The following is a 14,730-nucleotide window of genomic DNA, read 5'->3' as shown; positions in this document are numbered from 1 at the left end:
TATCTCTTCATAGGTAACTTCTCTTTCACATCAATATTTACATACAACAACCCATGTAAGCTTCTGCTGAACAGAAAATATATATTAAGCTTCAGCCCCACACTCCGATGTTGAACTATGATTTATGAGCATCACGGGTTAAACTGCAGGTCCATTTGTTTATACCAGCAGGAAAGCACTAACCTAACCACTGTACTGTTGTTATTCCACTCCATCATCCTCACTTTAAGCCACTAACAATGTTGGATGCATTGGTAAACACGGGCAGATGATGAAACACGGAGGAAGGTTATAACTTCCAAACAGAGCTGGCTGAGAGAGTTGAGGGGAAATGCTCTGCTTTCCAAAGTCAAAAAAAATAAAAATCTGTCTGACCTGTTAGCTACACTTGCAGATGTGTGAGGCAGCCTCAGAAAAACTAACAAGACTGTGACATTAGATTAATCTTATGAATCTAAAATTAGCTGAAAAAAGCACATTTTGACCGGCAGCCAATGGGATAAGACTATATGCGCCAAAAATGGGGCATGGCTTTGACTGTGACACCCATGGGTCCAGGGGCTCCACTCAGTCAAGGTTATGTTCATACAAACAAAAGCATCGTGTGGGGGAAAAAAAAGGGGGGGATAGCATTCGGTGCTATCGTAAAAATGCAGGACTGAGAGCTGAAATTGAAGCTGGTTCAATTTCTGCACCAAAACATCACATCGTCATCTGGCCAAATGTAAGAAAGTGCAAGTTCCTGTTGGTTTACCTTCAATCAGAAATGTGTCTACTGTATACAGGGTGATGACCACGGCAAAAACTGAAAAATATCATGACTTGAGAAACTTTTCAGTCATATTTCATCATCTCGCCAATACCTGAAAGGATGAAGTCTATCAACGCAGCCACTTTTGTTCTACTCTAAATGCCTTGGGGCAAAGCGCGACGCTTGCACATCCTGCTGTGACAACAACACTCCACAAAGCTGTGACATTGAAGCAGGTAAAAAGAAAAAAAATATTCCAAAGTCTGTGAAAAAAAAAAAAAAACACACTCCTCCTCCCTTTTTTTTCAGTTCTTTGTTTCTTACTTTTTCTGTGGAATATCCCCCTCTTACAGAGAAAATGGATGTGGTAGCACTCCACAATGCTGTTTTTTGTGGACCTGGATGGATTGCATGTAAGCGATGAGATTGGTTTCAGTGTTCCCCATGGACTGAAGCCTTTGGTGTTTGGTGATAAATGCCTCCTGTGTGGTAATACAGTTTGATTAACGGACACGGCCCAGAGCCTGATCCCTCCTCACCCTCCTCACTGTACCTGAATCAATCATCTACATGGAAAGGCCACAGTCTTGTGCTGGAGCGGCTGCTTGGAACTCAGCTCACTCCTTTCTCACTTTAGGAGAGCCGGGATGGCTTTAGGACTCACTTTGAGACACGGTAATATACAAACAGATCAAGCACGCACGTTCGCGTTTGCTTTGGTGACTCTTTGTTCGACACCTACGTTGTTACGTGGGCAAAAATTTTCGAAGGCAAGTTCGATCTATCGACAACAGCTACAGGAGAAAGATGTGCATATTCAGTTCATTTGACTGTACTGTAAGGGTTAAAGTATGGATGATGTCATATTTTAAGCATATATTTAAGCATATAATGAGCCTATACCTCTACTCTGGACAACCCTTTTAAATGTCATTTCATCCTGTGAGCGCTGAGATTGAGCTGACTTGAGACTTGACTGGTGATATTTAAGAGGAAAGAATAAAACACCATCAGAAATCATGATAAGGCATCACAGTGGGAGTTGGACAGCTTGCAAAATTGTACGCCTTTTTTCCCCGTCTTTAAATTCAGTGTAATGTAGTGCATCTCCAGTCTTTGCTGAAGCCTTGGAAATCAAATCACATTGGTGATTTTAAATGCTTTTTTCCCCCCTCAAAATAAAACATTCTTCTTGAATACTTTTAAGCATCTAGGTACACAGAGAATAAACACATCTGTCCATTTTTGTTATGCAAAGGTGACAAGATGAATTAATTCAAAAATAATAACTCACCATATGAGTCTCTGCTCCATATGACCAGATTGGATACTTTGACTGACATTAAAAAAAAGGGCTGCAGCAGCAGTTTTACCAACAGCCATGAAACCATATCATTGGAGGGGAGATTATGGCAGTGGCATAAGCAGTCAAATCAATCCCTGAGTATTTTTGTGCAAGTCGATAGAGGATCCAGGTTAGGCCCATTAGTCATGTTGGCACCCTGCACTGCGTTGCCAGGCCTCAAACGACCCTGCAACTGCATTGCCGGTGCTGAAAGCTCTCAACACACCCTAAATGGCTTTTTCAATATACTGGCTTTGAAAACTGAATGCTGATTTCCGTCGTAAGGCAGTAATAAGTATGGGTTTATATCCAATCTTGAAATATTTAACAAAGGCATAATGTGCTTCTTGATGACATGGAGAGAGGTGGAAAAAAAGCCATTTGCTGATAATTCATGTAAAGGAGGCACTTGATAGTGTTGCTCCCTCTGTAACTCCTTAGGATTCACAGACACGCCTGGTCTTACAAAGAAGCAAATGCCACCGGTGTTAGGACAATTTCCTCTCACCAACACTCGAAGACAAAGTAAACAAATTCGCAGCTCACATTCCAAACATGAGAGGTGGGGAGGCTCACGCGGAATGATGAATGAAGCGAACGTCCGCTCTCCGTCGCAGAATGGGGATTGATGAGAAGTTAACTGATCCCTGGATTTGTGGGTGGGATTTAAAGCTCTGTTTCGTAGCCGTTCATCTGGCACCTCGGGACTCACATGGAGGGACATCGGATTCCTATGATGAGGTTGATGTGCTGTATCGCAACACGTGCTGCGACATAATGCTATTTGTTCCACACCAGCACTCTGTGATGCCGCAAGATGTTACTCTACTCTCTGGTTCTGTACTGGTAGGACAGATTTTCAATCCATACTTATTATACTGTGGCCTGGGACCCAATTTATACTTCAATATCGTAGGTGGGCAAGAATAGAAATTGATCTAAAGGAGGAAATCCTTTTCCAGTGGGAAATAAACTATTGTTCACTCACCATAACATACACTGCCTTTATACTCATTAGAAAACATAGTGGATACTAAAAGGATAAAACAATTGCATAATAATAAGTCAGCCATACGGATATAGAGGGATTCCTGCATTTTTGAAGAATTATTCTATTATGTAAGGAATACAGGATATTCCTTTTAATTGTTTATGTGGGACAGTATATAATAAAAAGCACATTAATGAAAATGAGAATCTATACTTCATTCTTTGTGCCGCTAATCACGTATCTATAATGATTTTGCAAAGTAAAACAAGAACAAGCCTATTTATAAATGCAGGATTTTAAGAGGCAATCTGGACTGCAATCTGTTCAGTGAGATTATACAGCGCTCTCTCCCAAGTCCGACCGATGCTACACGCAGACAGGACGAGCAGTAAAGATTTTTTCGATTGAGCATATCTCGCGGATTACCATTTCATTACATACGTACATGCCTTGACGGCATTTCCTCTCAGCGCACCTCAACGTATCTCCTCTCTGAAGTGAGGCCGTTGTGAAGTGCAAGCAGCGCTTACGCTTCACTCACTTCACCCCATCGCCAGCCAGCACACACCATTACAACATCAAAACATCGAAAACCTTATCCTGCTAGGTGGCACGCTCTTGCAGCAGAAGATTAGTCTGTGAAGGTGACTCTACCTGCACTTACACTTTAAATGTGCCAGGTGCTCCGTCAACCTCTGAATCCAAATTGGGGGGGAGCTGTGCGAGGCAGCCAGCTTTAGCTAGCCTCCCTACAGTATAACTTACCTGCCACCAGCTCGCCCTAGATAAGGACAGATGACCTTTCTCCAGGTTGTTATAATAAATCAACTCCGGAGGCAGTTATTCCTGGCGCAATCGTCTTGTCGGGCCTTACAGGTATCAATTGAGAAATAACGCAGCCAGGCAACTCTGCTGGCATTTTCCGAGTCACTGTTTGATATGTCAGTCTGTCAAGTAAAGACACAAATACGAACAACATACATGTTCGCACTCAGACAAGGACACCCGGCGAACCACGTCTCATCTCTCTTTTTGTTTTCTTGCGGTGACTTATGCACCAAAACGCAAAGCATACATCTTCGCACAGTCAGTTATTTGTCTTTTCGTTTAAAAATTGGTGACACGTCATGTCAAACTGGTTAAAGAACAGCGTCTTCCGAGCAATATTCATAAACCTGCTGACTGAGCTGCTTTTAAACAGCAAATACTGGAGGATTTATGGCAAAAAAAATCTTCAAGTTTTGCACAATTGCTTTTTTATAGACTGTTTATAGTACAGAACTAGAATGTTCTTTTCTCAATTAGAGGGAAAACAGAGCCAAAGTTAATTGCCCCTCTGATAATAGGAGCATTTGAGCGGCTCAGCCACAAAATAGGCCTCGTGGGGACATTAAACACAGAATCTCTGAATCGCTGCACCAGCTGACTCATTCTCATCACACTGATGACTACATTTAACCAGATCAGTGTGAGGTGCTTTGCTTCTCCTCTCTTTTTTTTTTTTATTTCAGTCCAGCGGGTGATCCGACTGATCAAAAGCTGACTGGGAAGTCGGCTCCATAACAGAACGTCTGCTTCTGAGAGTTCGTGATGGCACAAAGTTTAGAGTTGGAGCGGGATATTTATGTAATGTGACGGCATAGATCAAATTAAAGAAAACAGCAGAATCTTCACAGTGTCACTCAGCGAAGAAACTGTGAAAGTGTGCCATTAAAATGAACGAGCTACATTGCAGCGCGAGGCAGTCTCCCACCAGGGGAGGGTCTAAATCTAACCACATCTTATAAAAAGCCAACTACCAGGAGACTGAGACTGGAAGGGTCCGATCCAGTCACTTGACCAAATGCCACCCTTTAATCACGCAATAAGAGCTGAATCAGACAATTGAAGATTCATATTTGCCGGACCAGCAAGTATTTGACAGCAGTACCAGAGAATCTGCAAGCCTGCCCTGGCAAGCTGCATAGCTTTCATTACCTAGAGTGGCTTTTAGAGAGACACACTAGGCCACATCTCAAACAGTTCAGCCAAATGGACAATGACAAATATCCATAACAACATTTTCCCAAAGGCTAATACTGCAATGGCCCATAAGCGCCATTGTTCCTCATTCAATTATTAAATCAATGTGGACTGAACAATAATGTGTTAAGACAAGTCAGGCCTTCATCTGTAGTGTGCATGATGTATCAAGCAGCAGGTTTTCGCACAGAACCGGGACACTAATCCCCTGTCAGATGAAGGAGACCGGACATACCTTACTATGCAGTATATATATAGTGTATCTGCAATCTTCCTAAAAGTGATTAACCCGCCCAAAGTAGTAGACTTCTTTAGTCAGATAAATATTAAGTGGTAAAATAAGAAGATCCTAATCAATGGCAGAGATCACTTTGTCCCACAATCTTAATCATTTTCTCAAGCTGTTCTCAAAATATGCAAAGATAAAATACATTTTTTTCCATCCATTAAATCTAACTACTGCACTGTGCTTCATCACTATTTATTTAAACGGCCAACAATTTTATGTTTCATACCGATTATCTCTTTCACAAAGGCACGATTCACTGAAGGACTAATGGAAAAGATTGTTGTATTGAAATTTTCAAAATGACAGCTGGCAAAATGTAAAAAAAAAAAATAAATGTTTGAAAGCATTTTAGAATATTACACAGATACAGATATACAAAAAAAAAGAGACTAAAAATGTACTAAGTGAAACAGAAAAGGATCAAGCAGTTTCATGATTATGAGAAGAATCCTGGTTTCTATGTGGGATTTATTTAGACATCTTTGAAAGATGTTTTTGTATTAAAAGTTTCTTTCACAAAAAAAGAAAACAGCACTTCACATTTCCCCCCCCCAAACAGTCTAATTTAAATTTTGCTTGTCATGACGGTGAACAAGTGCTTGACATACTGTATGCTGTTGCACTCTCTGTAGAGGTAACACTTAATTATCAAACCAACTGGATTACTGCTCTTGCCTGCCAGCAATGACGACTTGAATTAATGACACATGAAAAGCAATCTCCGCGCCCTGGAAGTCCAAAGCCTGCAAGGGCACTCTGAGCTCCGCACATAATAAACATCCCATCATTTTGATGAGGACTTTTTCCTCCTACATCTAAAGATACGACCACAACTGTAAATCTGCTCAACTTTCCTCACTCAGGTTCATCTGTGTCCAGAGGGCATCCATTACCCCCGCTGCTTTGCTGTGTCTCATTGAGGTCTTGCACTTTTACTTCTCCGCCAAGAAAGAGCACGCAGCTTAAAAGTATTGGTCCGTAAGTGCAGCACGAATTTATCAGTTTGCCGGTATGAGTGTATTTAATTAAAGTTTCAAAGTTGTGCTGCTCTCCTATTTTTTTTTTCTTCTTTTCCTCCACATAGGCCATAGCACATTGCTCAAAGAAAGTGGAAGCGTGACAACTGGAGCAAACTCCCTCTAACAAACATCATGTGATCGTATAACAGAGGAGCTGCTGTTCCTGAGGTTTAAAAATGAACCCTCATGTAATAGATTTCAAAGAACAAAATGAGTTGCATCAGGTCGAACTGACGAGCCGTTTCTTTTTTAGCAAAAATAAAAGCAAGAATCGTTGCTGGCAAAATGTAAAATGCGAAAGTTTATTCGGGTCAGGCTGGTAATGACTCCCTCCCACATGCCGACTCAGGAAGATGCCCAACATTGGTAGATGTCATGTGCAGGTAGTAGACAGAGTGAGACATGCACGGTTCACCGATCGGAGCTGTAAGTGGCCACGACCACGCAGTAATTGCAGCCCTCTCTGCATCACTTATTATGAATAAAATATGATGTGGGGTGTTATTCAGCCAAGGATTCGGTCATGTCATTGAGGTGCCATGTAAGTAATAACAGTCTATTACTGCTCCTGCTGGATTGTTGCAGAAATTAAGGGAATGTGAATATGTTACTTTAAAGACTGGCGGGGGGAAAGAAAGAAAAAAAAAAAAAAGAAACCTTCTGCTGGCAGGAACTTTAATAGTTTTGCAGTGTATCACTAGGTGAGATATATGTAAAGTAGTTTCACCTGCTAATAAAGCTGCATAAAGTAACTGATGAATAAAAAATGATTCCAGCCAAGCAGGTAATTCCTGTAAAGCACTGCTTCCCGTCATTCAGTGGTTGCTATTCAAGCTCTAAGCGAGAGTAATCATTAATAGTAATACGGGTGACCTCATAATACAGGACTTTTTCTCTTCACCTCCCAAAAGACTAACTGACTGCTACCATACAAAGTGCATTTCCAACGTAAATTAACATCTAATAACAGAAACAAACACACAGACGACTCTGCATTTAGGTAATATCTGAACTGTTCAAGCAAACATACCGCGCTTAACGACGCCATTAAGAAAGGACAAACACAAAAGCAAAAGCACGACTATATTACTACTCATTTCTTCAGTTTTTTTTAATTACAACACACAACTTTGAAGACAGTCCACATAACAAAAAAAAAAAAAACCCTCAAGGACACTGTGATCTAAACATCCATTTCCAGAAACACAGCCGAGGACACGCTGCACCTATAGACGAATCCCTCGCTCTCTGTTCCATCGATACAGAACACGGGAGAGGGTCTGCGCCGTACTCGTGTTTTGACGTTGGTCTCTTTGTACTTCTGAACCGAGCATTCATTATGCATAAGCAACAAGAAAGCTGCTAATGAAGATTTTATAATTGATAAAAACTGCAACATCAGCACATGCATAAAATTATCATGAGGCCACAGCTAAAAGGGAAGGAAATGAGATAAAAATGAGACAGGGAAAAAAAAAAAGCAGTACTAACGGTCCGAAAACAGCCAGCACATGTATATTGATTTGACTGCTCTGAGTGTGGATGTTTATGACCTTTTTTGCAAACCATGAATTCATCTACCTGCTAAATAGGTAGAAAATGGAGGAGACAAGAAAAGATGACTGAGCACACAAACGGGCAATGAAAGCAAACTGTTAAAATTCAGCGTCGACTGCCTCAGCTTCATGCATCGGGGTGTTTTGTTTGTATTTTCAAACCTGACTTATATTTATAGGAACACATAATGGCAAAATGTGTTTTTGAATGCAGCTGTAGGCACAGAAACAAGGAGGATTTTTTGCTTGTTTGCAATTACTAACTAAAGGTATGCACTCTGCAGATGCTGCACACTCTTCACCACATTGTTTAGCACATGTAAAGCACTTTGAATTGTACCTGCCTGAGTAGAAGATGCTACACGAATAAAAATGTAATCAAATGCTCTAGCTTCTATCCAAATATGTTACGACTAATCGTGATGCATGATATTGAACGTTCTGGCCGATACCGATATTAAGATTTCTGATATCGCTGATAACCTATACGACCGATGTCGATACAAAATTTTTGTTCACACTGAAAAATGAGTATAAGCAAGCACTGTGAGTACATGAAAACTATTGAAAATAAGTCCATACTGAATTAGACCACATAGTCTTCTTTGTTAGGTAACAAAAGTAAAACATATTTAAACATATTTAAACACATTTTAACATATTTAACGTTCAAGTCCAGGACCATTTCAGTAAAAACATCTGTAAAATAGCAGCAATATCAAATGTAGAGACAAAGGAAGTAATGTTGGACAATCATCAGTTTTTCACATCAGCTAAATTTGTTCACCGACCCGATACTGATATATTGGAAAAAACACTAATATCGGCCGATACTGATGTGATCGCCGATATATTGTTCGTCCCTAATGACTGATGATGACTGAATGGAAATGGAAAGCTATGTGATGGAAATGTTGCCATAAATAACGCTTTAGCTATGAGATCCAACCATTGTTGATTGTGCACAACTGAAATAATATAAAATAATCTGAAATCAATGACAGAATCAATGGGGAAAACTTTGCTTCTATACACAACAGTTCAGGAGTTACGGCATCTGAACCAAAACTTCGCCAGCACCGAAATGAAACAACATGAACCGAAATGAAAAACACAACCTCAGTGGCAGAGGTGATACCAAGACGTAGAGGCACCAAAAAATAGTAATTCTCCGTAACAAATACAAACTCATGGATATGGAAAATGCATGAACTCAAAGACCAGCATCACAAATGAAACAACAAAGTGATACACTGCTTTGCTACGATGAAAGGACAAGGCGCGATATGAACAAAGTTAATTCCAAAGAGTGACCATTAAATGTCACCAATGTACCACGTTGTGAGCTACGCAAACCCTCAATTCAGCTGACAAGTCTCGTCCCTTCTGTGGACACGTACTTTAAGAGATGCTGACATTGTCAACAGCAGCATCACAACGAGAAGGATGACTGATTAATTCTGTTCTGTTTTTTTATATCAAGGAAACCACCTGACTTCCATCTCAGTGTTTTATTGCATGAAAACCACCAATGTAATATATACGCAGACATTAGAAAACAGTTGTAGAGGGGGCTGTGAATAATTAACGCTATGATGAAGAAGGTTGTGGAGAGGCGGGGGGGAAGAGAAACTCTCACCCCCACATTTTAATTCTCTGATAAAACTTTCACCTAAATTGTAGGAACAGAGCCTCTTTCTTTTGTCTGAATGATAATGTGCATGCATGGGTGTTTCTGTATTCCGGTTCAGTGACCTTGGGCGTACAGGAGATGGAGTTGCAAAGGCTTCGTGCAGCTCCTCTACTTTGGTAAGTGTGCAGAAAAACGTCAAACATGTTTCTTCCTTTTAATCATAATCCACCCATGGGATCATTACATTAAAGAAAATATAGATTTTTACTTCCAACTGTTTGAATTTGTTATCAACATAGTCACTATTCTCATCTGCAGGGTCATTTAAAATGCAGTTTGCTGCCATTTACTCATACGCAGTTTTGTGATTATTCAGCTGAGATGTTTGAACATGCATTCATAGGTGGATAATTGGACAGTCATATTGATTGACGTGCTGATTTATTCAAAGTGTGTACTGTATGCTTCAGTGTGGAGAGCTGCATTTTTGATAATCAAATCACCTCAGGCCAACAATAAAGCTGTGTTGTTGCTGTTTATTGCTCTCAGTGACAGATGTTTAGCAACACACTGATGGAAACCGAAGTGAAATAGTGCAGCGACAAACCGAATAAGCTCATTTTGATTTCAATTGAAAGCAACATCAAATATTTCTCTGATACTAACCTACAACCTTCTAGTATACGGACTTCTGAAGACATGATTTGCTCAGACCTTGCTTTATGCATTGGTATTAGGAACATTGTGAAAATCAGCTCTTTGTTTTGTGCCCCGGTGTCACGCTGAATATATCTACATGAGTTACTCCAAAAACGGACAGTCAGATAATGAACACGTAACAATCAGAAATAATCTTGGGCGCAGGCCTCTGAAATCGCCCGAGAGGAAAACAACCTGCTCGACGAGCCGAATGCATGCGGCAGACGAGGTAATGCCACGACGCTGTGCACAAAGCAACTTAAGAGGACAGCACTTAGAGGTATGTTTCTCTGAAAAAAAAGCCCCGGCATCTTTGCTCCACTTCTCCCCTGACTGACAGCACACTCCAGAGGAGCCACACCGCAGGACACGCACACTGATCCAGTCTGACACGCCTGACCTTTCCCGGGCCGCACGGCTGGCTCACCGTGCTGCCCGCCCTGCCCGGCTGAAAAGGCCACACAATGCCACGCAGGCAGTGGCATCGCAAGCCCTCCTCAGCCTCCCCTTTACTGCCACCTCAAGAGCTGGCAAGTTGTGTGCTTGGGACTGCGGAAAGACAGCCACTCAATCTGAGAGGCTCTCATCCACAAAACAAGGGCATGCCATCCGAATTTGGCAGTGATATACTGTTGGTATTCCCCCAACACACCCTTAGGTGGAGTGAAGATTTTTCTAAGTGGATTATTGCGTTTTTATTACAAATGACGTGTTTTGCCGCGCAAGGGCGCTTTCTTACTTTGACCTTATACCATTTAAGATGTTTTAATTAAGGCATTGCTCATACACAAAGTGATTATGACGATGAAATTTGCATAATGCTATTAGTCATCGCACTTGTGCCTTGTGCAGCGGCTGGTTAGTGAGGGGGTCTAACATAATGTGTCTGCCAACAGTCTTGGTCGCGGCAGAATAATCTCAGAATAGATGCTGCGGGAGCCCACTAAAGAACAAGGGATGAGAGGACTGTAAGTGCAGAATAGATGCCGCAGCTGTGAAATGAAGAGCTGTCGCATCCAGCGAGCACTTCCCTGCGTAAAGAAAACACTTGGCACAGCAGAAATAAATCATGTGCTCGTGTACTTCAGTGTATGATTGTATTTTTCAAAAACAGAGAAGGAAACGCTCCGGGAATCCAGCCTACGTGACAAGACATGGCCAGTGCTCTCCTTATCTGATGTGTACTTGTGCAAGTATCTTTGAGGATACATAACTGACAAATTGACTTTTAATAGCCAGAACTGTAATGCAATTTAAGAAGCCAGTGACTCAGATACACTTACTGCCCTGGAAAATACACACATTCACTTTGCTGAGTAAAAAAAAAAAACACACACACACACAATCCTACAGTATGTTCCTCATGCAGTCACTTGCAATACGCCCCCCCTTTTAGTAACTGTACTGCATCTCTGCCACATTAGTATGAGCCATTGCAAATGTCCTTTCTGCTGCAATTACAACAAGGAAAAATTTTAAAAATAGAGTGATAATGCATTTCAAATGAAGTGGCTCCTGTTTGCTTTATCCTCTCAGACAACGTCATCAACCTAACAAACATCTCGGGATGATTTGAACTCGGTCGTGAGGTAAGACGACATCAAATGAGGAGACTTCTGTGCGGTCCAGGAGGAGCGAAGCGCTTCTGTACGAGCCAATAAGAAACACCTCAAAGGGACTCCGACACGTCGCGCCAAGGCCGAGGATGTGGAGGGAGCTGTGTGCACTGATGTATGCGTTTGACACATCACAACTTTTCACACACAGATGGATACCCTCGCTTAGGAGGAAAGAAAATCAGTCAATAACCATTTAGTTCGGAGTGTGTGAGCTTTTACAAAATCCTCTCTAGAAGTTCAGGAGATTGTATCGCTGGGGTTTAATCTAGTGGCACCGCGATGGGTTTGGAAGCGGTTTGGACTCTAACAGCATAATTTCTGCAATAAAAAGGTGGAATTCTGCGAATGAGTTAATGGCAGAGCCCCGACACAGCTGGACAGGAGCAAGTGCATTGTAAAGGGTTGAGGTGAACTCGGAATAGAGGCGATTTATATGTCAGGGGGTCAGAGACGGTAATAGGTTGTTTTAAATGTCACTATAGCAGTTTTACCATCCCAGTTTCTCCTATGCATGAATCTCCCCCCTTTTTTTTTATAGTCAGTGGCATTTTGAATTTTGTTGTGTCTCCAACTTGACAATCCCTCCAGCAGGAAGGCAGTGAGTACCCATCCCATCACTGCTCAGACAGAAGGATGTGCAGATTTGCAAAAAAACAAAAGTTTCATTCTGAACACATCAAGGGGGAGACAGTAGTTTTAGGGCATCCTGTATCTGATGCCCTGATGATCTGTGTGTAGGGGGGGGGATGACATATTAACACATGGACGCAGGTATTACCTTTTATTCCTCTGGGCCTCCTTCTTATCCATAATGACGGGCACACAGTTCGTTAGCTCGGTCCAGTCTGCGTGCAGTCCGCAGCTCCAGCCGGTGGAGAACCGGGAGAAGAGCCAGGACTCCTCTTTCCCCGGTCGGTGACATGTGCATTTCTTCTGTCCGGGCTTGCAGTCGCACGGCTGCTCCAAGCGAATATTCCTCACCAAGTGCCTCCCGAAAGTGGTTCCCCCGGTCTTCTGGATGTGCAAAAACACGATCACGTCGTCCCCCTTGATGTTGAACTCCACGTGTCTGTCAAGGTCTCTCTCGGTGAAGTTGAATTTGGACGGCAGTTTGGGAGGGCTGTCATCCTCCAGGTCTTGATCTCTGTAGAAATCATCGCTGTCCTGATACGGGGATGAAAGTAGGCTCACCCCTCGTAATTTCTCCTCAGTCTTAAAGTGGCACGAATTGCTGCCAGCAGGACATATGTACTGGTAACCTATCATAACAAAAAGCACCGCTAAAATAGGAACCAAAATCAGCTTACTGGATCTATCATCCATCATATCAAGATAGTGTCTTCATTCCATTACTGTGAATAACAAGTAGCACCCATGGGCTCTTCGGAGATCAATATTCCTCCATGCCTTAGAAATAGATTAAAGGTACATATTGTTTAAGTGCCACATGTTGATCAGATAACACCCTCCAATATGCACAAAAAAAAAGGAGAAGTCCACCTTTTTTTCTTTTTTTTCGTTTCTGCGCTGGAAATCTTGTCCAAATTCAAGAGTCATGGCATATAAGTCTCTGGCTGTCCAACTTCTGAAGCCGGTGTGGAGCTGCATCGACGACTCCCATTGCTCCGGAATCAAGTTGAAAACGAGGCAATCGAAGAGTTTTATTCTTCTTAGTTGTACTCCTTCTTTATTCTTACAGCTGATCCCATGCGGGCGAAAACACAGTGTGGCTCATTTCGTTGGCAGACTTTTCCAGCAGGAACGTCGCCTTTGGACGGCTCGCACTGTTGGGCTGGATCCTCCGGCTGCACATCTACAGCATCCTATACGGGCTCAGACAGTCTGACTGACTGTGCTGAAGCAGTGCTTTTGAGAGGATGCTGCTGCATCCGAGCCGACAAATATGCGTTACGCTCTCGTCGCGGTTGGGCTGGGAGAGCTCTACATCCCATCCCCGTCCATCCCATAATCTTGTTTAACACAGTGGAAAGCCTGAAGCCCACACGGACACGAAACATGGAGATTTAACCACATATAAACACCTAATCCTCTGTAACTTTTTTTTTTTTTGAAGTGCATTCATCCAAGTGGGATGATGAAAGGAAATATAATCTATCTATCTATCTATCTATCTATCTATCTATCTATCTATCTATCTATCTATCTATCTATCTATCTATCTATCTATCAAACCCAAAGTTTTCACTAATATTAAATAAAAAACGAGTGAGAGTGAAATGGGTTTAAAGGAGCATTCCCCCCATTTTACCCATAATAAAACAAAACAAAACAAAAATATTTCACTAGTTCATTCCACCTGTGCAATCAAGTTTGTGCAATGAGATTAATCCAATGCTGCCCTCAAAAAGAATACAAATCAAATAAATAAATAAATAAATAAAGAACAAACAAACAAACAAACAAACCCCGATGATGTCATTGGGGTAGGGAGCCAAAAAAGGCTTGAGCACTTACCAGGCAGGAAGGGAGAAATGGAAAGTTTTATGAGGCTGCGTGGCTTGGAACATCCCAGCATCCAGCATATATGACTTCTAGAGATTAAAAATGGAAAAAGATATCAGTCTCTGCTTACTTGATTAAGACCTTTTTTTTTTTTCTCCTTCATCTAGCTCTCACAAATACATAAGCTTTATGGAAGTCTAATACTAAATTGCTAGACTGCCTTTTTCATTTGCTGTTGATTTACTAATGGATGCATATAGGCTAGCCTAAAAAAAGTTTTATCCATGACAGCAACAATAACAGCAACACTATTATTATTACTGTCATTATTATTATTATTATT

The 14,730-nt window shown here is 41.6% G+C and overlaps 1 protein-coding gene across 1 annotated transcript in view; it reads right to left on the bottom strand.

The window, feature by feature from the left end:
* The window catches only part of hs6st3b (heparan sulfate 6-O-sulfotransferase 3b), a 74,690-nt gene extending 61,440 nt beyond the window's left edge, over positions 1-13,250 (bottom strand). Inside the window, exon 1 of the mRNA XM_008282513.1 lies at positions 12,703-13,250. Coding sequence (XP_008280735.1) covers positions 12,703-13,250 — 548 coding nt within the window. The remainder of the gene's footprint in view (positions 1-12,702) is intronic.
* Between the last annotated feature and the right edge of the window lie 1,480 nt (positions 13,251-14,730).

This window comes from Stegastes partitus, unplaced genomic scaffold, assembly GCF_000690725.1.
Source record: "Stegastes partitus isolate 25-593 unplaced genomic scaffold, Stegastes_partitus-1.0.2 Scaffold274, whole genome shotgun sequence".
Taxonomy (NCBI): Eukaryota; Metazoa; Chordata; class Actinopteri; family Pomacentridae; genus Stegastes; species Stegastes partitus.
Note: the sequence above shows the minus strand (reverse complement) of the source record. Positions and strands in the feature narration are given on the sequence as shown.